This window comes from Cibotium barometz, chromosome 24 (genome assembly GCF_041138505.1).
Source record: "Cibotium barometz isolate CiBa-2024 chromosome 24, ASM4113850v1, whole genome shotgun sequence".
Taxonomy (NCBI): domain Eukaryota; kingdom Viridiplantae; phylum Streptophyta; class Polypodiopsida; order Cyatheales; family Cibotiaceae; genus Cibotium; species Cibotium barometz.
The window spans coordinates 29745899-29767509 of record NC_141069.1 but is presented as its reverse complement, the minus strand read 5'-3'; the positions used below and the strand labels follow the sequence as shown (position 1 = coordinate 29767509).

At 43.3% G+C, this 21611-nt stretch overlaps 1 protein-coding gene across 1 annotated transcript; it reads right to left on the bottom strand.

Annotated features, from left to right (window-relative positions):
* Positions 1–20702: 20702 nt before the first annotated feature.
* Positions 20703–21365, bottom strand: LOC147625154 (uncharacterized). Its single transcript, XM_086818946.1, has one exon. It carries the CDS (start codon positions 21243–21245, stop codon positions 20703–20705), a length of 543 nt encoding a protein of 180 aa, XP_086675072.1. The 5' UTR covers positions 21246–21365.
* Positions 21366–21611: the final 246 nt, after the last annotated feature.

Here is a 21611-nt window from a genome sequence, read left to right as displayed (position 1 = left end):
TCGTGAGTCTCTTCGAGCACAGTCACTCCCAAAGATAAATAGAGAATTCATGAATTACAGGGAAATGAGGGATTTTGGCCAGGTGCCATTGTAAAGCGGGATTCCAATGGTACAAGGGAAAATGAGTTCTCGCAGGACTCAATCAATGTAAATAGCTTTTCAGCAAATTTTCAGGGATTCTCCAGCTATGGGTCACTGGTTTTTGTAAAAAGCAAGGATTTGAAGCGTGGCATGCGAAAACATATACAAAATGAACAAAAAAGTCTTGAGCAGTGTGGTTTTTTGGAGAAGAATGAGTTTATTTCAGGGGTGCTTGATGAGGTGCCATTTGTAGATACTATGGATGTGCTTCTTGATATGGGAAGAGCATGTTTATAGGGTGGAAATGAAATAATAGAGGTGTCATCTGTGGAGATGTATGATATAATCCAGGAATTCGAGGGGGTGGAATGTAAAAACATGAATTGCGAGATGGATGCTCATGTTGATACAAAGTACAAAACAGTTGCAAAGAAGGTGAAACCAGTTGCCTTGCCTTTGCCACCAGGAAGCAAGGAGAAGATAGATGAAGCTTCTATGCAACCAAATCTTAGAGATCCGAAGAAAATTGGGCATAAGTTTACTCAAGAAACTCTAAAAGAGCTGAAGATTGGTGAGAAGGATTTTCTGTTGCCAGTTGAAAGGGAATGCTTTGAGGAGATGCTTGTAAAACATGGGAAAGCCTTTGCTTTTCAGCCGCATGAGATAGGCTGTGTTGATCCAAGTGTAACAGCACCAATGGTGATCTTTACTGTTCCACATGTGCCCTGGAACTTGCGGCCAATTCCAGTACCAAAGGCTCTCTTGCCAAAGCTGATGGAATTACTAAAAGAAAAGATCAGGATGGGAATCTTGGAACCATCATGTGCCCCATATTCCAACAGATGGTTTACTGTACCAAAGAAAAATGGGACATTGCGCTTTATTCAAGACATGCAACCTGTAAACAAAGTCACAATCAGGAATGTGGGAGCAGGTCCGATTGTGGATGAGTTTGCAGAAGCATTTGCAGGGAAAGCCATTTACTCCATGGGTGATCTGTATTCGGGATATGATCAGTTTCAGCTGGATATACAAAGCAGGGACTTGACCATAATGAGAACTCCTTTGGGATTAGTAAGGATGTGTACCTTACCACAGGGAGCCACCAACTCAGTGGCACATATGATGAATGGAATGAATAAAGTCTTACGAGACTTCATACCACAAAAAACTATGCCATTTTTGGATGATGTGCCAATAAAGGACTGTGATGAGAAAGACAAAGATGAGGATTTGGATTCAAAAGGGTGCCGCAAGTTTGTGGCGAATCATATAAAGGATTGTGATATGATTCTATCCAGGCTTGAAGAAGTGAATCTTACTTTATCTGGGCAGAAATCAGTGTTTGGAGTTGGTAAAGTGCTAATAGTGGGACATCTTTGTAGTACTAGTGGACGCCGACCTTGTCCAGCCAAGATAGATGCAATACAAAGAATGAAAGAGACATGCATTAATGTTACAGAGCTGAGGAGATTTCTTGGAGCATGTGTCTTTTATGTTATTTGGATCCCACATTACGCACATGTAGCAGATCCTCTTTATCAACTTTTGAGGAAAAATCAAAAATTTCTGTGGAGTGCAGTACATATTAAAGCTATGCGGAAGCTGAAATGCTCGCTCCAATCATCACCTACTCTAAGAAAGGCAGATTATGAGTGTGGCAGGCCTGTGATTGTTACAGTTGATACTAGTCCTACTGGGATAGGATGGGCAGTAGGGCAAGATGATGAGGATAATCACAGGTATGTAATCAGATTTGGAGCAAAGGTATTAAACTTTCGACAACGAAAGTATCCACAGATCAAGAGAGAGTTATGGGGAATAGTCACTGCTCTAAAATATGAAAAAGAATATCTTATTGGGGCATCTGTACTTGTGGAAACATATTGCTTGCCACTTCTTGGGATGATAGCAAGCTGTACCACTCCAGATATTGCTATGCTTAGGTGGATTGCCTATATCAAGTCACTAAATCCTGAGTTTGAGCATATTGCAGGAAAAGATAATCCAGTTGCAGATATGCTATCAAGAGCCAGGTATGAAGATGAGAAAGAGATGATAAGTGACATTGATGATGTGGGTACAAAGTTCTATACTACAGCATATGCAAAAGGGGACCATATTTGCCTATCAAATGCACTTGAGTCTTTTATTGAGGAAATATATGAAGGAGATTGGTTGCTTATTGGTCAATATTTGAGTACTCTGACACGGCAAGAAAATTGGTCTGACTCAGAATTTAAGAGGATCCGCAGAAAAGCATATGGTTATTTCCTAAAGGATGGGTACCTCTGGAAGCATCCTAAACAGAGGAATGCTATGCCACAGAGAGTCATATGTGATAAAGAGACTCAAGGAAAGCTTGTGAAAGAATTCCATGAGAGTCTTTGGGCTGGACATAGAAGTGTGTGGGCCACCTTTACCAAAATAAAGGAAAAATATTGGTGGAAAGGAATGTACAAGGATATTTCCCAATATGTGGAAACATGCATGGTATGCCAAATGTACTCAAATGTGCGGCATCGTGATGGCTTGCAACCAACCTACCCACCTGCCATGCACTATAAATGGGTAGTGGATCTAGTTACAATGCCTTTGGGAATTTGGCAGATGCAGTATATAGTACTTGCAAGAGAAGATTTGACAAATCAGGTAGAGGGGCGTGCTCTTAGAACAAAGAGTACGGAAACACTATGCAAATTTCTCTTGGAAGATGTGATCTGCCGGTATGGTTGTGTTGGGAAAATAACAGCTGATAGGGGTGAGCTAGATGTTGAAGAAGCAAGGGAATTCTTCTCTAGAATTGGTATCAAACTGTCTTTAACATGTGCTTACAATCCTGAGGGCAATGGAAAAAGTGAGCGAGGACATCCTCCAATCATTAAAGCTTTGGCTAAGGCATGCAAAGAAAGAATGCGAGAGTGGCCAAAGCTGCTACCATATGCCTTGTGGGCTGACCGTACAACTCATAGCTCAGTAACAGGATACATGCTTGCAGAATTAATGTATGGTCAGAAGCCAGTGATGCCAGTTGAAGAAGTAGTTCTAACTTGGAATGTATTGCCCTAGGTGGAAGGATTGAGCAGAGATGACCTCCTTGCATTGCGAATAAGACAGTTGGAGAGGAGGCCTGAAGATGTAAAGCTTGCTAAAGCTCGCTTGAAAGATGCAAGGTTGAAAAATAAAGAAAGATTTGATAGAAGACACAGACTCCGGCCAAAACCTATTGAAGAAGGTGATTGGGTTCTAATGTATGATAGTAGCCTTGACAACCAATTCACTGTTCAAAGAAAATTTGCAAAAATATGGTTTGGCCCTTACATTGTCAAGCATGTACATCGAAATGCCACGTATACTCTGTGTGAGCTTGATGGAACAGAAATTAAGAATCTTGTGGCAGGCAAAAGAATCAAGATATTTAAAAGAAGGCATGATAGTGATCCTTTTGACTCACAGGAGACTCAGGATGAGAGGTTTGACAGTGGTAGTATGGATATGGTTGAAGAGGAAGAGGATGATCTTCCTGGTAATGCAGAAGATGAAGACGACATCCAGTTATATGTGGATCTTGATGATGATTTGGCACATTCCAGAGGATGTGCAGGTTTAGAGGGGGTGGATGTCGTGCCATGGCACGTCTATGGTGTGAAACTATGCATGTGAGGCCATCAAATGCAAATCCAGATGCATGGGTTAAGTTCCATGACGAGTCATTATATGATGCCATGTACATATGTTCACATTGTAAATGAGGTTCAATAAGACGAGCTGAGGCTGAGCTAGATCTAGGAGTTTTTGTATATGAGTATGGTGGGTGATGGTTCTGCTGTTACTCAGAGCTCATGGGTAAGTTAGAAACATCCAGTTATATATGATGGTATGAGTGGCATGCCAAAGGGATAAGTTAATGATGTTAATGGTTTCCCATGTGCATAATATGTAGTAGCTTCTTAATGGTATCGATGGGTCAAATTAGTGAATACCTTTTATGGAATGCAAACATGAGGGCATGCCAATGCACAAAGGAATGCTTTTATGAAGACATGGAGAAATATATGAGTGAACAATTGGGGGATTCTATAAATCACATGGTCGATATGATGACATTATGAACTATGGAGGCATCAAGAGCAATGGAGATTCAATGGGGCATTAGAGTGCCGAAGTCCTTATTGAATGCGGGGAAATAAAATTGGATGATCTACTTTGCATTGGGAAGCTTGCCTTAATGCCAAGGTTAGGAGCATTACACACCTTATTGAAGGAAGACCATAATAAGGGATATTAGAGGGGGGCAGCTTGTGTGGCATTAAAAAGAAAAGTAATTGAAAGCATTGGAAATGGCGGGTGGCAGCATACGTGGAATGAAAAGGGAATGTTTTCTTTTTATTAGAAATTTCTAGATATTGCGCAATATAGAAGCAAGCGCAGCCCTTTGGAAATGGAAATCCCGAGTCTTTGGCTGCAAAAGGTGGTGAAGGCCGCATTCCTTGCGGGAAAAAGGAGAGAAAAACTAGAATGTAGTAGGCGGCGCATATCAGAGTTTGGGGAACGTCTGCACAAACGCGAACCAGTGTGATATCGACCAGAGATTTTCATTTCAAGGAGATACCTACTGTTCATAGCTTTCAGCTCTGAAGCGACTTATGAGATTAGCAAAAATAAAATCAAAGTGTAAATTCACTCGAAACGTTCAGATAAGTTTTTTTTTACTATTTCTTTTGATTTAGAAAAAGGCGAAAACTCATAAATCCTTAAAGGATTTGGAAAATGAGTAAAAAAGCTTTGGAGAACAAGTTAATGGTTTTGGAACTTGATGTTTTGTGGGAAAAAGGTATCTAAAGCACATTTAAATCACGGGAAGTTGGTCTTGCTTCTGCTTGATTGAGTTTTGGAAATCATGAGCATGTTATAGCTATGCCGTATGCCATCTTTTGCTTGTGAGATGTTAGAATATTAAGGCAGGTTTTCAGGTGATAAAGAGCATCTTGAAATGATGGTTTTGATGGCACTGGATGTAAAGAATGTAAATGGTCACATGTATGTTGGAAAAAATTGAAGGTTATGTTATGCCTACATGTGATTGGTTCAAAGGATTTGGAGAAAGGAGTCAGTGAATCAAGGGACAAGCACTTGGTACACAATTTTGTGCAATCTTCAAGATGAGTTCAAGGACGTATTGAGGTGAACTGACACATGAATATGTCATTAAAAATGGACTTATCCTATGCTTCTTGGAGAATTTTGTGTGTGAGTTTTCTTGTTAGACTTGGCTCTTACTCTCACAGCTAGAAGTTTCGTACTTTCCTGGCTATACCGCACACGTCACGACAACGTATAGCTACGTGAACACCCATGCTGCCCCCAGACCAGATAAGGTACATGCATACCACTCCTTTCCCTGCTGATAATCGACACCGTACCTTTTCCCTAGACCCATGTAGGCCACTGATCCATAGCCTTTGATGATACACCATCCTTTTGTCCTTGCTTTGCGTAGCGCCCGTACCCATACCCCATAGCTATATAAACCCCCGGGGTGCTCCACAAGCAACACGCATTTCTGCGCAGCGTATGCCCTATTGTACCACCGTCTATCCCTGTGTAGTGTACTTGCTGTAGTGCAGGCTTGAAAAATGATGTCCTTCGGTACTTGAAGCAATGTCTCTCATGCCAAAGGATCAAAGCGGAAAGGGTCAAGATGCCTAGAAAACTTCAATCCTTGGATATTTCCCAAATGAAGTGGGAGTGTATTAGTATGGATTTTGTCACAAGTCTGCCCACTGTTCAAGGAGGCTATGACTCCATTCTGGTAGTAGTAGACTTACTTACCAAAGTAGCTCACCTTATACCAGCGAGGACGAAGACCTTCAAAGCTTCTGTATGTTGCTCGAATATTCATCAAGGAAGTCCTCAAACTTCATGGTCTCCCAAAAAGGATAGTAAGTGATTGGGATTCTGACTTCGCTTCAAAGTTATGGCAGTCCTTATTTCAAGCACTGGGAACTCAACTTTGCTTTAGCACAGCTTATCATCTAGAGACCGATGGCCAGACTGAGAGAGTCAATCAAGTAATTGAATACATTCTCAGAGCATATTGATGGGAACCAAGAAGGTGGATTCAATACCTTCCTCTGGTAGAATTTGCCTACAATGCATCTTATCATCAGAGCATAGGAACGTCACCATTCAAAGCACTCTATGGGCAAGAATGCTTGTCTCCTCTAAATTTCTCTGATCCGACCATAAGAGTTGAGGCATCCAGGAAAATGCTCGAAGAGATGGAGGAACAAACCAAGGCAATCCAAAAGGATATTAAAGCTGCCCAAGATCGACAAAAGCATTATGCTGACACCAAGAGGTCTGAAAGGATCTTCAAGGAAGGAGACAGAGTTCTTCTACGAGTGCAACCCAAACGAAGTTCTCTATCACTTGGGAAATATAAGAAACTCAGCCCTAGGTATTGTGGTCCCTATATAGTCATCAAGTGTCTAGGTAAAAGTGCCTATAAACTCTAACTCCCAACCCATATCAAAGTCCACAATGTATTTCATATAAGTTTGTTAAAACCATATGTACCCAGTCTTGATCATATTCTTGATGATGAACAAGTTGTACAGCCCAGTAGCATCCTAGATTCTAGGGAAAGGCGACTCCGAAATAGAACTCTTGTAGAACATCTAGTACAGTGGAAAGATTACCCTGAAGAGGATGCAACTTGGGAAGATGAAGCTACACTCTTAAAGGATTATCCCCAATTCATGCGAGATGAGGACATCTCGATTTCTTTAAGGGGGGAAGGATGTAACATACCCATCTTCACTACTAATAAAGAAATGTTCATGTAATAGATAAATTTATGAGTTCTTATGGTATAAAAATCAATGATTTAATTATTTGAGTCATTTCTACTTAGAATCTTCAAATTCTAAGCCCAAATTTGGAATCTGTGCGCGATTTTACCCTAATATAGGATTTTACAACATCCAAAACGGACACCGAGTCAAGCTTATACGCAAATTTCAGTCAGTTTAGTTAAAAAGCGACGACCTTTAAACCTTAATAAATGCACGACCGTGTGTCTGATTGACGAACGGTCTGAACCCCAACGACCAGGAGAACCTCCCGGACAAAAAAAAATTTCGTTCCCCGGGGTGGTTCGACACACAAATCGAGGTGGCGCCCTAAATTTGGGGACCTTGCCCTAAAATTTGGGCCGTACACACTTACCAGGGTGCCCGTATGATGGTCGCACAAGAACCAAAGGACGGCCGCCCACTGTGTGGTCCACACATACAGCTACGTGGACACCCATGCTGCCCCAGACCAGATAAGGTACATGCGTACCACTCCTTTCTCGGATAATCGACACCGTACCTTTCCCCTAGACCCATGCAGGCCACTGATCCATAGCCTTTGATACACCGTCCTTTCGTCCTTGCTTTGTGTCCTTGCTTTGCGCAACGCCCGTACCCATATCCCACGGATATATAAACTCCAGAGGCAACACGCATTTCTGCGCAACGTATGCCCTGTTGTACTGCCGTCCGTACCGTCGTCTGTACGTGTGCAGTACTTGCTGTAGTGCAGCCGCCCCTTGCAGCCACCCCCCTCACACCTCCTCATTTGCCTCTTTTCAGATAGGGCCATTTTCCTCTATCTCCCTCTTGCTAGAAGGCAGTGTCCTTAACTCTTCCCTCCCCTCCCGCCGTGTGAATAGACTTACAGCAGCCCTCAGCCCTTCTCCCCTTTTGCAAAACGTTTTTGTCTTAAGGACATCTCACAATCCCCTCCCATTTGCATAGACATAAGAGGTTTTTGCCTTCAGAAAGGGTTCATGCGCTATAGTCTTTTGCTCATACGGTGAGAGCAGACGATCTCAGAATTGAGATCCGTCTGAAGCGTTTCGACCGCCGGCAGCGTGCCCTACAAGTCGACATCCAAGATGGCCCCATCCCGAAAATGTCAGAATATTGCCTCGAGAGAAGCGCGCAACAACGAGATTAGGGAAGATGCTCTCGATGTGGCTCCAACCCTCCCTTTTCAAGCTCCTCAAGGAAATGGTGGCCAGGTTAGCTTGGTTATATTTTAAAGAAGAGTTTTTTTTATATTAGTGCTAATAAATGTGTATCTTTTCCTTTTAAAAATAATGACATAAAATTGTATGAAGTTACGAATTATGTGATGTTGTATTCAATAAATTGCTTTGAAATTGTTATCTTTAAAGAGTGCAAGTTTTTCCTAGCTTCAATGCTAACTCCGTTCCGTGCTTGTGTAGCCGGGTGGCGTCATTAGCAAAGCCGGGGAGTGGCCCAAGGTATTCCTCATACCATTAGGAGAATAAGGTTCGCCCGCGATTGAGGCGAGAGGTTATGATGCTGCCTAGTTCTGAGGGCCCAGGCTAGTGCGGTAAATAAGCCCACCCTAGTGTGTAGACATCCCTCTGAGGGGCGGGAGGATCGAGCGATGGAGCCTGAGAGGCCGACTGGCCAGCTTGAGTCCTCGCCGGCCGCGACGATGAGATGTATGGTCCCGTAGGGTTTTGCCAAGCATGTAGAGGTTGGAAGGACGAATTCTAGATCATCGGCAGAATAAAGGAAAAGAATAAGAGAGCCGATTTGTCTTGTATGGAATTGATTCATGTATAAACATTATATATATATATATATCTTGTATTTGGCATGATTGTATTGTGTAAAAAGGCTGTTTTAACAAACCTTGTGTGAAAAGGGCCTTAATTAAGGAACATGTTTATTTATGTCAATCAGTGTGGTAGGATTAATTAGAAAACAAATTGACGCGTGAGTAGGGTGGAAAGCCCCGATGGCACCATCCTACGGACGGGTGGACCCGATTAGTAGTCAGGTAGCTTTCCAACAGATTAAGTGAAAGCCCTACGCTAGATAATTAGGTTCTTGGGCAACTCTATTCTAGAAGACTAGGTCAGACGTTGTGCCTTGCATGGATGAAGAAAAAAGTGTTGCCTCTAGAAATCAAGTCTAGTAGTTGCCCAATTTATGGTAAATTACCCTATGGGTGATTTGACTTTTAGAAGATCATGCTTCCCCTACGAGATAGGACTAGGTCTTACCTATGAATCATATCCTTGAATCTCTACATGGTCAAGGTGTTGATAAATAGGAAATCTTCCTCAAGTTAGTAGACTATCTTAAGTGTTTCCTCAAGTTAAGACTTAGTGGACTATCTTAAGTGTTTCTCCTATTTTAGAAGGGGAGAATCTTACAATTGGTATCAGAGCTAGTTAGATCCTAGGAATTGCCATTTAAGGACTGTTTTGCAATGAATGTTTTACCTAACATAATGCTAATTAATAAAAACATCCTACTAAAACAAACAAGTTGAATTGATGTTTGAAAAATTGTAGGAAGAGGAAGATGCCTACTCGAAGTTTCTAGTTTTCCAATGCATCTTCGAGACTGCTAGTCACTCCTCAAATTTCGAGTTCCGTGACACCATGGTGTAGATACTAGAGAAGATGTCCCTCCCTCATTTCTCTCGTATTGAAATTGGATGCGGTAGAGATTTTTGGAGTCGTGGGCCGAGATATTTCTTCATCCGAGCAGATCGAATTGGGAACTATCACGTAGGCTGTAATGCCTGTGACCGACGGCAGACTGGATGGCCATGTCCGGGGTTCAGTGGGAGAGGACGCCCATGCGGAGTCATGGGCGGCCAGGCTAGTGTGGATGGCAGGCCACACACTATATAGCCTGGGGGATGAGGGGCAATCCTCATTCTTCCTCTATGGCTGGGTGGTGAGCCAGAGGCCGTCCCCTCCTGTGGTGGTAACACCCGTATAGCGGTGTTACGGATATCTAACACTGGTATCAGAGCGTGGTTCGATGGGGGTCGTCAGGGTTTGCGCGTGACCGGGGGGACCGGAGCCCACTCATCCTTATCTCCACAATGGTCAATGGTTTTCGACCATTCATCTCCTCATCCTTATCTCCACAATGGAGATGAATGGTCAATGGTTTTCGACCATTCATCTCCTCATCCTTATCTCCACAATGGAGTGTGTGGAGGGAAGCGGCCAAGACATTTTAAAGGGAAGAACTCTCTCTCTCTCTCTCTCTCTCTCTCTCTCTCTCTCTCTCTCCCCGTCACACACAGCAAGCAAAATGCAGGTAAGAATCTCGTTTTTTTTTCTTTTTGCGTTGAATTTGTTAGAGAGAGAAGTCGCCTATCTCTCTACTGTGTGGGGGGGGTGGGGGGCGAAAACCAACCCAGGACCCGTAGCTGAAACGCTAAATGAACTCTGCGTGGGGGGCTAAAACGTTAAATGAACTCTGCGTGGGGGGGCAAAGACCATGGAGCAATGCGACATTGAGTGGGGGGGCGATTTGCTGACCCATTGACGCCCCGTCTCTACTGTGTGGGGGGGGCGAAGACCAACCCCATGGCGGCCAGCCCAGCGGGCGGCCAGGCGACGGCGGCCAGCCAGGGGCGACGGCCAGGCAGCGACGGCCAGCCAGGGGCGGCCATGCCAGCGGCGGGCGGCCAGGCGACGACGGCCAGCCAGGGGTGACGGTGGCCACTAGAGAAGCCGGCGGCCCGCGCAGCCACAACGCCAGCCAGGCCAGGGGTCCGGCCAGCCACCCATCAGCGGCCACCAAAGGAGAAAAGAAGAAAAAAATAAATAAATAAATCATTTTTTATATATATTTCAATTATTCATTTTTAATTTATTAAAAATAAAACTAAATTCAAACGAATCCTCTCTCGGCTTGGGAGGAGGGATAATCCCGGCAAGGGATAATCCGATTTTTTCAGGCACAACTTCCCGAGAAAATTTATTTTTCTTATGAGTTGCAGGTATTTTTTCTCGTGGATGGGAGCGTCCCGGACTAGCGACGCTTGTAGAGGCTCGCAGCGCAACACAAATTGACAGGCGACCATAAAGGGGGGTGACTATTCTCTCTCCACCACTGCTCATTTTATTAGCATTTTTTTTAGTAATTTTCGAGTTCTCGCATTGTTTTTTTGCAAGAATTAAAGATGTCTGCTAGGCGTAGTGTGTCCCCACCGCCTTCTACTTCTCTAGGTTTTTCAAGTCTCTTGTCCTCGGTCTCGCGGGTTTGACCCCGACCGAATTGTCAGGCTATACACGCCCAACTGTTGTTCGGTCCGGAGTGCACTCGTCGATCACGCGTGATCCACCAGCGCCCTACTCGTCTATTGACCCCTCCTAAGGACCCAGCGAGCCCGCAACGGCCGCATTGGTAGATGACCCCTTTCGAGGGGACCGAGGAGGACCTCTTGGATTATGACGACGACGACTATGACCTATTGGACCCTGCTGATGTCTTGACAGAGACGGAGCTCTCTAGTGGACTGTTTAAATATCTTAATGCCAAACTGAACAATATGGGTAAAGTCCAGGCTGATCTAGTCACGATGCTACAGAGCATCTCCACACGGTTAGATGCACTGACAGCCGCCTCGATTAGTACTCCAACTCCTCATGGTAGCCGAGCTCCTGCGGCACGGGTGAGCGTAGCCTCGCCAGTGGTGGTTGCAGGAGTACAGGCCAATGCACCTGCGGGGCCGTCCGTAGCGACAGCTTTGTCGTTATTAAAAGACTTAAAGCCGCCTAGTTTTGGTGGCGAGGAGAAGGAGAGAAACAAGGACTCAGTCAATATGTTTCTAGCGAAGTGGTCAGATTTGCACGCGCTGCAATAGCAGCCTAGCCGTATATAGCCCGTAGAGGCTAGCCTCTCATTAACCGGCAAAGCGTACAAGTGGTGGATGAGTTTGACCACTCGCCCTGCCACTTGGACGGAATTTGAAACGATGTTTCGAAAAGAATTTTTGCCTGTTAATGAGGCAGAGAGAAGCTGGGAGTTATGGGACAAGTGCTCGATGGAGAACAAATCCCTAACTCAGTACATATAAAATTATAGGGAGATAGTACTCAAGCTATAGGGAATCGATGCATTCCAGACATTGCGAGGCTTTAAGAGAGGCCTTAAAGATGATTACCTTAAGTACATAGAGCCCTTACAGCCTAAAGACTTAGCAGAGGCAATTAAATATGCACAGATATTCGATGACATCAAGCGCCGTAGTGCACGTGGTGGTTCTAGCAGGGCTGAGGGTAGTGAAAAGAGGAGGTCAGGCCTCAAAAGAAAAGGGTTCTGCAATGATAAACAAGGGGATAGGACGGACCAGGAAGGACAGGGTGGTCATTGGTCTAAAAAACCGCGACCATCCAAGAAGAAAAGAGACAGTGAAATCCAAAAGAAAGAGCAGTATATTAAAGCGCGAAAGAAAAATCGCTGCTTTAATTGCAATGAAGTAGGGCACACGAAGGCTGAGTGTCCAAAGCCTAAAGCCAGCACGAGTGGCAACGAGCCCAAAAAAGATGGTAAATCTTCTAGGTAGTTGCATACAGTGCAAAGACTCCCTCTCAATTCCGCAGAGTTCAGAGAGGTGACAGTGTGTCATTGTGATGAGCATCACGCTTGTTCAGTGACACCAACGATGTGGAAGCCTACTGTAGGTCCGCATGACATGGTGCGCATGTTTGGCACCATAGGTGGCCGTAGAGTCAGTTTTTATTGATGATGGAGCTAGCCACAACTTCTTGAACTACTCGTCGTCGTTAGTCAAGAAGTTGGGGTTGACTGAGACCCGGAATGATCATGAGTATACTGTTGGCCTAGCCAACGGATATGATAAAACGGTATGGAATACCGTAGTATTGGGGGTCCCATTATCTATGCAGGACTACGAGGCTCCGCTTGACTTTCAGGTCATGCACTTAGCCAAAGCAGACGTATATCTAGGCAGGGAGTGGCTGTATGGCTTGGGCCCTAGTCTAGCTCGAAATTACTTACATAATACGCTATGTTTTGAGCACGGAGGAAGAGTCATTACCCTGCAGGGCGACCGTACTATCCCTGCCACACCACTTATTTCCTCCATGGAGCTGTGTACAGCGGTCCGCAGAGACTAGATAGCAGAGGTATATGCTTGTTACCCTCTTTTGAATTCTGTTTTCGTAGATGAAACAATAAATGATGTTTGCGTAGACAAACAAGGAAAATAAAATAACCTTGGATGAGACCCACTGTTTGAAAACCCTGTTTGGCATGTATGTGATTCAAACAAGAAAAAATCCAAGGTGAATAAGACATTAAAGAAAAAGTACGTAGATACTTTAATGAATTTATTAGAGGAATTTCAGGATGTTTTTCCTGATGATTTACCAAATGGTTTACCACCATCTAGAGAAGTAGACCATGGCATCGAAGTTATGCCAGGATCAAAACCTATAAGCAAACTTGCTTATAGATTAAGCCACTCCGAGGCACAGGAGGTGGAAAAACAATTGACAGAATATTTGAACAAAGTCTTCATTTAGCCTAGTTCAAGTCCGTGGGCATCGCCTATTCTTCTGGTAAAGAAGAAAGACGGATCTATGCGGATGTGCATAGACTATAATCAGATAACGATTAAGAATAAGTATCCAATGCCACGCATGGATGAGTTGTTTGATCAACTCTATGGATCGAGATACTTTACAAAAATAGACCTGAGATCAGGATATCATCAGGTTAGAATTAAACAAGAAGATGTTGCGAAGACAGCATTTAGGACCCGTTTTGGGCATTTTGAGTTTTTGGTTATGCCATTTGGGCTGACCAATGCTCCAGCGACATTTATGACGCTGATAGACAGCATTTTACGTCCATATCTAGGAAAATTCGTAGTAGTTTTCCTAGATGATATTCTTGTGTACAGTAAGACACAAAAAGAACACATAGAGCATTTGCGTCTATAGTGTTCGAGTTGTTGCGAAAGCACAAACTATTTGCAAAGAAGAGCAAATGTGAATTTTTTGAAACAAAAATTCACTACCTTGGCCATATTATATCCGCCGATGGTACGCGGATGGAGCCAGAAAAAGTAGAGGCTATTCTTAAATGGCCAGCGCCAAAGAATCTCGAGGAACTGCAGATTTTTCTTGGCATGTTGGGGTTCTACCGACAATATGTGAAGGACTACACGAAGATCGGAGTCCCGTTGACTGACCAGTTACGGTCAAAGACTAAAAACATGAGCTTTGATAAGCTCAAGGTGACCGTAGAGCAGCTGCACCTATTTTGACTATTGTCGATCCGAATGAGCCGTTTGTTTTGGAAACAGACGCTAGTATAATGAGGCCATTGGGGCCGTACTTATGCAAAGGGGACGCCCAATTGCATTTGAGAGTAAAAAGTTAGATCGTGCGCAGCGTAACTACTCGGCTTACGAGGGAGAGTTACTAGCGATAGTTCATGCACTGAAAAAGTGGACACACTATTTATATGGTGCTACTTTTGAGGTCCGGATGGACCATGAAAGTCTGAAATGGCTTTCAAGTCAAAATGAACTGAAGGGTAGAAAAGCTCGAGGAGTTTGACCTTCAGATATGTTACCAGAAAGGTAAGTATAATGTGGTGGCAGATGCACTTAGTCGCATGCCACAGATTAATGAACTTAGTTTCACAGTCTTCAAGAACGATTTCTTGGAGTCCCTACGTGGTTTATGTGAGCACGATCCATCTTTTACGGAGGTCTGGCACGCTGTACGCGTACGCACTTCTTCACAGACGCGACCACCTCCCTCGTTGGCACATATTGCTAGTCCGGAGAGACTGGCCGAAGGTGCAACGGGAAGGGAAGCGAGAGTTAGTCCGGAGAGACTAGCCGTGTCTTCAGGGTATAGTTTGGAGCCAGAGAGTTCTGACGTAGGCCCTTCATCACCTTTGGCTACCACGGCTTCAAAGGGGAGTGATAAACTTCGTCGCGGGGAGAAATATGCTAATTACTCCATTGACAACGGGTACTTACTCTACAAGGGTAGAATATGTGTACCAACTATTGGTGACTTTCGGGCCCAAATTCTTAAAGAAAGTCATGATAGTCCAAGTGTGGGTCATCCTGGGATTCAGAAGACCTATGCACTAGTAAAAAGACAGTTTTATTGGCCTAGTTTGTTTAAGGATGTCCAGACTTATGTGCTGAAATGCAGTAAGTGCTAGGTCAATAAACATGAACGTCTTAAGGTTGGAGGACTACTCCATCCACTGGAGATTCCTCAAGGGAAATGGAAAAGCATTTCCATGGATTTCATTACCAGTTTACCCAAGGGAATGACTCGGTGTGGGTGGTAGTGGACAGGTTAACTAAAATGGCAAAGTTTATTGCCACGAAGAAAACTATTAAAACGCCAGAGTTGGCAAAACTCTTTATTGAACATCTCTACAAGCTATATGGCCTGCCCGCAGATATAGTGTCGGATAGAGATAGAAAGTTCAACAGTCATTTTTGGAGGGAAGTCTTCAAAAAGTTGGATACTACTCTGAGTATGAGTACGGCAGATCATCTGGAGTCTGATGGTCAAACTGAAAGAGTTAACCAAATTCTAGAGGATATGTTGCATTCTTATGTTAGTAAGAAGTAATCTAATTGGGAAGAGTACTTGCCCTTATTGAATTTTTCCTATAACAGCTCCAAACACTCAGCCACTGGATTCACACCATTCATGTTAATGTATGGATTCCAATCGAGATCTCCGATGGCTGTAGGCCTAGAAAAGGAGAAGATTCAATCTATCAAGGATTTCCTTGAAGATATGAATGATATGCTCAGAGCCGCACGTGAGAGCATTCATAGCGCTCAGGATCGCACTAAAACTTATGCGGATAAAGGACGTAGAAAGGTGACCTTTGCAGAAGGTGACTTTGTATTCCTCAAGGTTCCTGCGCAGTCAAAAACCATGAAAACGAGAAAGTGTGATAAACTTTCTCCGAGATATTGTGGTCCTTTTAAAATCCTTAAGAAGATTGGGGATGTAGCATATAAACTTGAGTTATCGGAGAGTTCTCAAGTCCATCCTGTCTTCCATGTCAGTAAACTGAAGAAATCAGTTCACGGGTTAGAGAACGCAGTTTCTCCAGAGACTTTGGTGGACTTGATAGAGCCACCAAAGATACCACATAAACCTGAAAAGATTCTACAGTATCATGACAAACAAACCCGACATAAAGTGTACCAGGAGGTACTTGTTAAATGGACAGATAGGGAGAAGGAGGTAGCTACCTGGGAACACCGTAGTGCAATTTCCAAAAGGTTTCCCCAGTTTGTTTCGAGGACAAAAACTCTTCTTAAGGGGGGGTAATGTCACGTAGGCTGTAATGCCTGTGACTGACGGCGGCAGGCCGGATAGCCATGTCCTGGGTTCAGTGGGAGAGGACGCCCATGCGGAGTCATGGGCGGCTAGGACGCCCATGCGGAGTCATGGGCGGCTAGGCTAGTGTGGACGGTAGGCCACACACTATATAGCTTGGGGGATGAGGGGCAATCCTTATTCTTCCTCTATGGCTGGGTGGTGAGCCAGAGGCCGTCCCCTCCTGTGGTAACGCCCGTAGAGCGGCGTTACGGATATCTAACAGGAACCTTACCACCGACCTAAAGCGGATTCATTAGATTGAAAAGTTGAAGATGATCCATTTATTTTGGTTCGTCGTCGGTACCCCCAGGGCCGACACCTCTGTGACTATAGATGGGATTCGTATACCTCAAAATCGCTGGGTGTATGACCAAGTGATGCAGATCTTACCTGCTGATAGAGTAGCTTTGTTGGGATCTATCCCAATCCAGAGTCTACCACCCTTACCACCATTGTATTTAGAGTCTTAGAAACTACAGCGGAACCCCCATATTTTACCTATGTGGACCGCTCTACCCTTATGTCATAGTCAAGCTTAGGAATTTCCCTTGATGGCAAATAAGACTAATTATATTAGTCTCATATCTTTGTAATAAAACTTGTCCTTGTAAATATTTGGAAATAAAATGATTTCAATGTTTTACTCTCCAAAAATAAGCGTTGTGCAAATATGAATCTTGTAATCTTAAATTTGTTTTTACAATGATGGCCAGGACGATCACCCTCCACTTCCCAATGTGCTTTACACTAATATCCAGGAGAAGAAGCTCTTGGTCAAGCAAATGCAACCTCCCTCCTTTAAAGGAGAAGGTTCAAAGGTTGAGAAGGATGCTGAAGTCTGGATTGAGGAGATGGACGATTATTTCTCTACTGCTGGTACTGGAGTAGCAAATCAGTCTATGCTGGCACGGTTTCGCCTCATCGGAGATGCTAAACTCTGGTGGAAACAGTGGTGCCATGACAAGGGAGTCACCGAGCATTCTCAAACGTGGGAAGACATCAATCAGGCAGTGAAGGAAAGATATCTTCCCCCATCCCATGAATCCATAAAGATGAATGAGTTTTTTAGTCTTAGGCAGTGCATCTTAACTCTTGAGGATTACTATTCCAAACTTATCACTCTTCGTAAGTATGCCCTGACTACTTCCTAGTAAGTGACTCATTTCTACCAAGGGTTAAATGAACCCTTAGATTCCCGCCTTGAAGCAATGAGGCCAAGCACATTACAGGATGCTCTCATACGAGCAAAGCCCCTTGTGAAAGAAATGAAGACCGACAAACCTAAGCATCAAAAGAGATCTTACCCTGAGGCAAATCCTAAAGATCAACCCTACAAGAAACCCCAACAAAATTTCTCCTAATACAACAGAGGGCAACAAGGCAACTCTTTTGTCCCCCGCTCGTATGCTGCTTCTTCCAGAGAAGGCCCTCTGTGTTTTGAGTGCAATGATCCGGGACACTTTAGAGCCAACTGTCCCAAGATGGCCACATCATTTCCCCAAGGTAGTAGAGGAAATCAAGGCCATGGAACCCCTATCCACCAAGGTGCAAGAGGCGGTGGGCATGGCAGAGGTCGCGGAGGAGCAGTTGCTAGGACCGCTTGTATTATAAGTGAAAAACTGACCTTGGAAATGGCTGAAGGAGAGCGCGCCACCGTCCATGCGGCAGTAGAATACCAAGGTCTAAATAAACAATTTGGTGTAATCCAAGCCCCAGTCACTCATCACGGTAAGCCATTTCAGCTTTTGATTGATTGTGGCAGTACCCATTCATTTCTTTCTTCTAGGTGTTTGCAAAAATTAAACTTGAGTCAAAAAACAGTTAGAAGAATGACTGTAGAGTTAGCCAGTGGGAAAGAAGTAGTATCTCGCCACTCTATAGGAAACCTTGATTTTGAGCTGGGTATTGAGCAAACTCATGGCCACTTTAGAGTCTTGCCATTAGGAATTTATGATGGAATCCTTGGGATGGATTGGTTAATTGCAAATAAAGCTAGCATTTATTATAACCAGCAGGGGAGTATCACTTTTGAAAATGAGCATGGCCAAGTAATATCTGTTCAGGGGATAATAGGAAAACCTAAATCTAGGGTAGTCAAGGTAAAACATCTTCTCAAGGGAACACATAAGGGTCAACAAATTTTCTTAATCAAGCTCAACAAAGCCATTGAACCTAGTATGGAGACAGAACCCTCTTGGCTCTAGGAATTCTCTGACATCTTTCCTGACGAGCTTACAGGGCTACCGCCTCCTCGAGAAGTCAATCATGAAATCGAGGTGATCCCTGGAGCGGGCTATTTTTAAATTGCAGGTGCCAAGGATTGCCGATTTTTTTGCGCAAGAGCACTGCAGTCCGCAACCCTGGCAGATCTTGAATAAACCTGTGTTTATGAAAGATTTAGCCTTGTTTTGGAAATACAATCCGGCGTACAACGCCCAAAACACGATTCTGATTGATGATAGCCTCTACAAAGTGTTTTAGAACCTAGCACAAGCTTGGCTCGTTACTCCGAAGCTAGAGGACCAGAGTGCTTGAGAAGAGACAACAGTTTCTTGTAGAAACTTTGAAAGACTGGCATTTTCTTTGGCTGCAGTCGGATGATTGGGCAACGTATGTGGCTGACAATTTCTTTGATACAGGCTCTGATAACTTCTCTGATGCAGCCATCAAACAATTGCTAGAGGTTGAGAGACAAGCAGAACTTCGTCGCTCGCTAACAAAAGGAAGATGATCTAGAAGCAGAGAGAGAGGAGAAAGCTAGGCTGGAGAGGGAAAGAAAAGAAAAGGAATAGCAGAGAGGCGACCTAGAAGCAGAGAGAAAAGAAAAAGCAGAGGAAAAGGAGAAAGCAGAGAAAAAGGAGGGAGCAAAAAAGCCCGGTCACTACAAACGCCCTCTAAGGAGGCCTAAAGATTCTTGGTGGGTGTGACTCATTGTAAAATTAAACCCTATGTAATGTTATTTGATGCTGGAAGTTAATGATGAGATAATCTTTTCAACAGTTGCCTCCTACTATTCCATTTTTATGTGTTACAGAATTATGTATTGGGTTTTTTGTTAGGTAGCACACACTATAAAGTAGCAAGTATATAGTTAGCATATACTGTGGTAGTTAGCATACACTATATGCTAGTTAGCATAATCCTGTATGCTAGTTAGCACACTATATAGCAGCTAGTTAGTATACAGTTAGCATATACTGTGCTTGTTAGCATACACTATATGCTAGTTAGCATACTGTTTGCTAGTTAGCATACACTATATGCTAACTAGCATATACTGTATGCTAGTTAGCATATGCTTTATGCTAGTTAGCACACACTATGTAGAAGCTTGTTAGTAAACAATTATAATATACTGTGGTAGTTAGCATACAATATATGCTAGTTAGCATATGCTATATGCTAGTAAGCACACGCTATATAGTAGCTAGTGAGTATACAGTTAGCATATACTGTGCTAGTTAGCATACCCTATATGCTAGTTGGCATATACTGTATGCTAGTTAGCATACGCTATATGCTAGTTAGCATACACTATATGCTAGTTGGCATATACTGTATGCTAGTTAGCATACGCTATATGCTAGCACATGCTATAAATTAGGTAGTTAGTATATAGTTAACATGTACTGTGCGAGTTAGCATACAGTATATACTAGTTAGCCTATACTATATACTAGTTAGCATACTATATATGCTAGTTAGCATACACTATATGCTAGTTAGCATACGCTTTATGCTAGCTAGCACACACTTTGTAGAAGCTTGTTAGTCAGCATATACTGTATATGCTAGTCAGCATATAGTATATGCTAACTAGCATATACTGTATGCTAGTTAGCATACGCTTTATGCTAGTTAGCACACACTATGTAGAAGCTTGTTAGTAAACAATTATCATATACTGCGGTAGTTAGCATACACTATATGCTAGTTAGCATATACTGTATGCTAGTAAGCACATGCTATATAGTAGCTAGTGTGCATACAGTTAGCATATACTGTGCTAGTTAGCATACACTATATGCTAGTTGGCATATACTGTATGCTAGTTAGCATACGCTATATGCTAGTAAGCACACAATATAAATTAGGTAGTTAGTATACAGTTAACATATACTGTGCGAGTTAGCATACAGTATATGCTAGTTAGCCTATACTATATACTAGTTAGCATACAGTATATGCTAGTTAGCCTATACTATATACTAGTTAGCATACTTTATATGCTAGTTAGGATACACTGTATGCTAGTTAGCATACGCTTTATGCTAGCTAGCACACACTTTGTAGAAGCTTATTAGTACACAATTAGCATATACTGTGGTAGTAGTAAGCATACACAAGATACAAAATAGAATAAAAGACCATGATGCTCATGTCAAAAACCGAATGGCATGCTGTTATAGATTGCTTCATAATCTTCGGGGGTGATTGTGTACATTTGCCTTCTCTTTTGCATGTGTTTCATGGGTATCTTGATACAACGTACAAGATTTGAAAGTATGTGAACAACAGGTTGATTGTAGTCTAGTTTGAAGGTGTATGCATCCACTTGCTTGTAATACAGTCCTTGCATGACATAAGAGCCTTTGTCAATTACATTATTCCACTCATCAATGTAACCCTGTTTTGCCTTTTCTTTTACTGCAATGCACTTTAGCAAGTAAAAGTCTACATTCTCATCATTGGTTGTAGCATCCGGATTCACTGCAAAAGTGTCACCAACACACAAAGCACTACTTAATGCATCATGGTGGCCTTCATACACGAATTTTTCATATCCAATGATCTGTCCTTCAAGGGCATCATCAGTTGGAGTGTCTTCTTCATCCTCAACTTCATCAGACAATGGCATCAGAATGTGATAATCCCAAGGCTGCACATGAGATTTGTTAGTGCAGCGATTCCAACTATGGTTCATGCATGCATCACAAAAGCATGCCAATGGTCTTGTGGCAATGGCAGTTGCATCCTGCCGGTTGTGACCGCGAAAAGCATGCAAGGTGCGAGACTTCTCAACCGTGGCACAATTCCATTTAACCTCCCTGTTTACATCACCTACTTTGATCTCCCAAAACACACGGGCACATTCCCTTTCTTTTAGAGGATATGATGCAGCTGCTCCCTTTGATAGGGTTGGCTTGGCAATAGGCAACCACATCTACAGCACACTTTAAAGTGGCCCCATTAGGCTTCAGCTGTTCATGTGTCAACGATCTTTTAACAACTACGCCTGCACCGTCATGCTCTCCCTTGCCATGTCCTGATCCAAAGAAGAACCAGCTCA

Coding starts and splice junctions, on each gene's coding strand:
- LOC147625154 (XM_086818946.1), bottom strand. CDS start 21,245: ATGAACCATAGTTGGAATCGCTGCACTAACAAATCTCATGTGCAGCCT.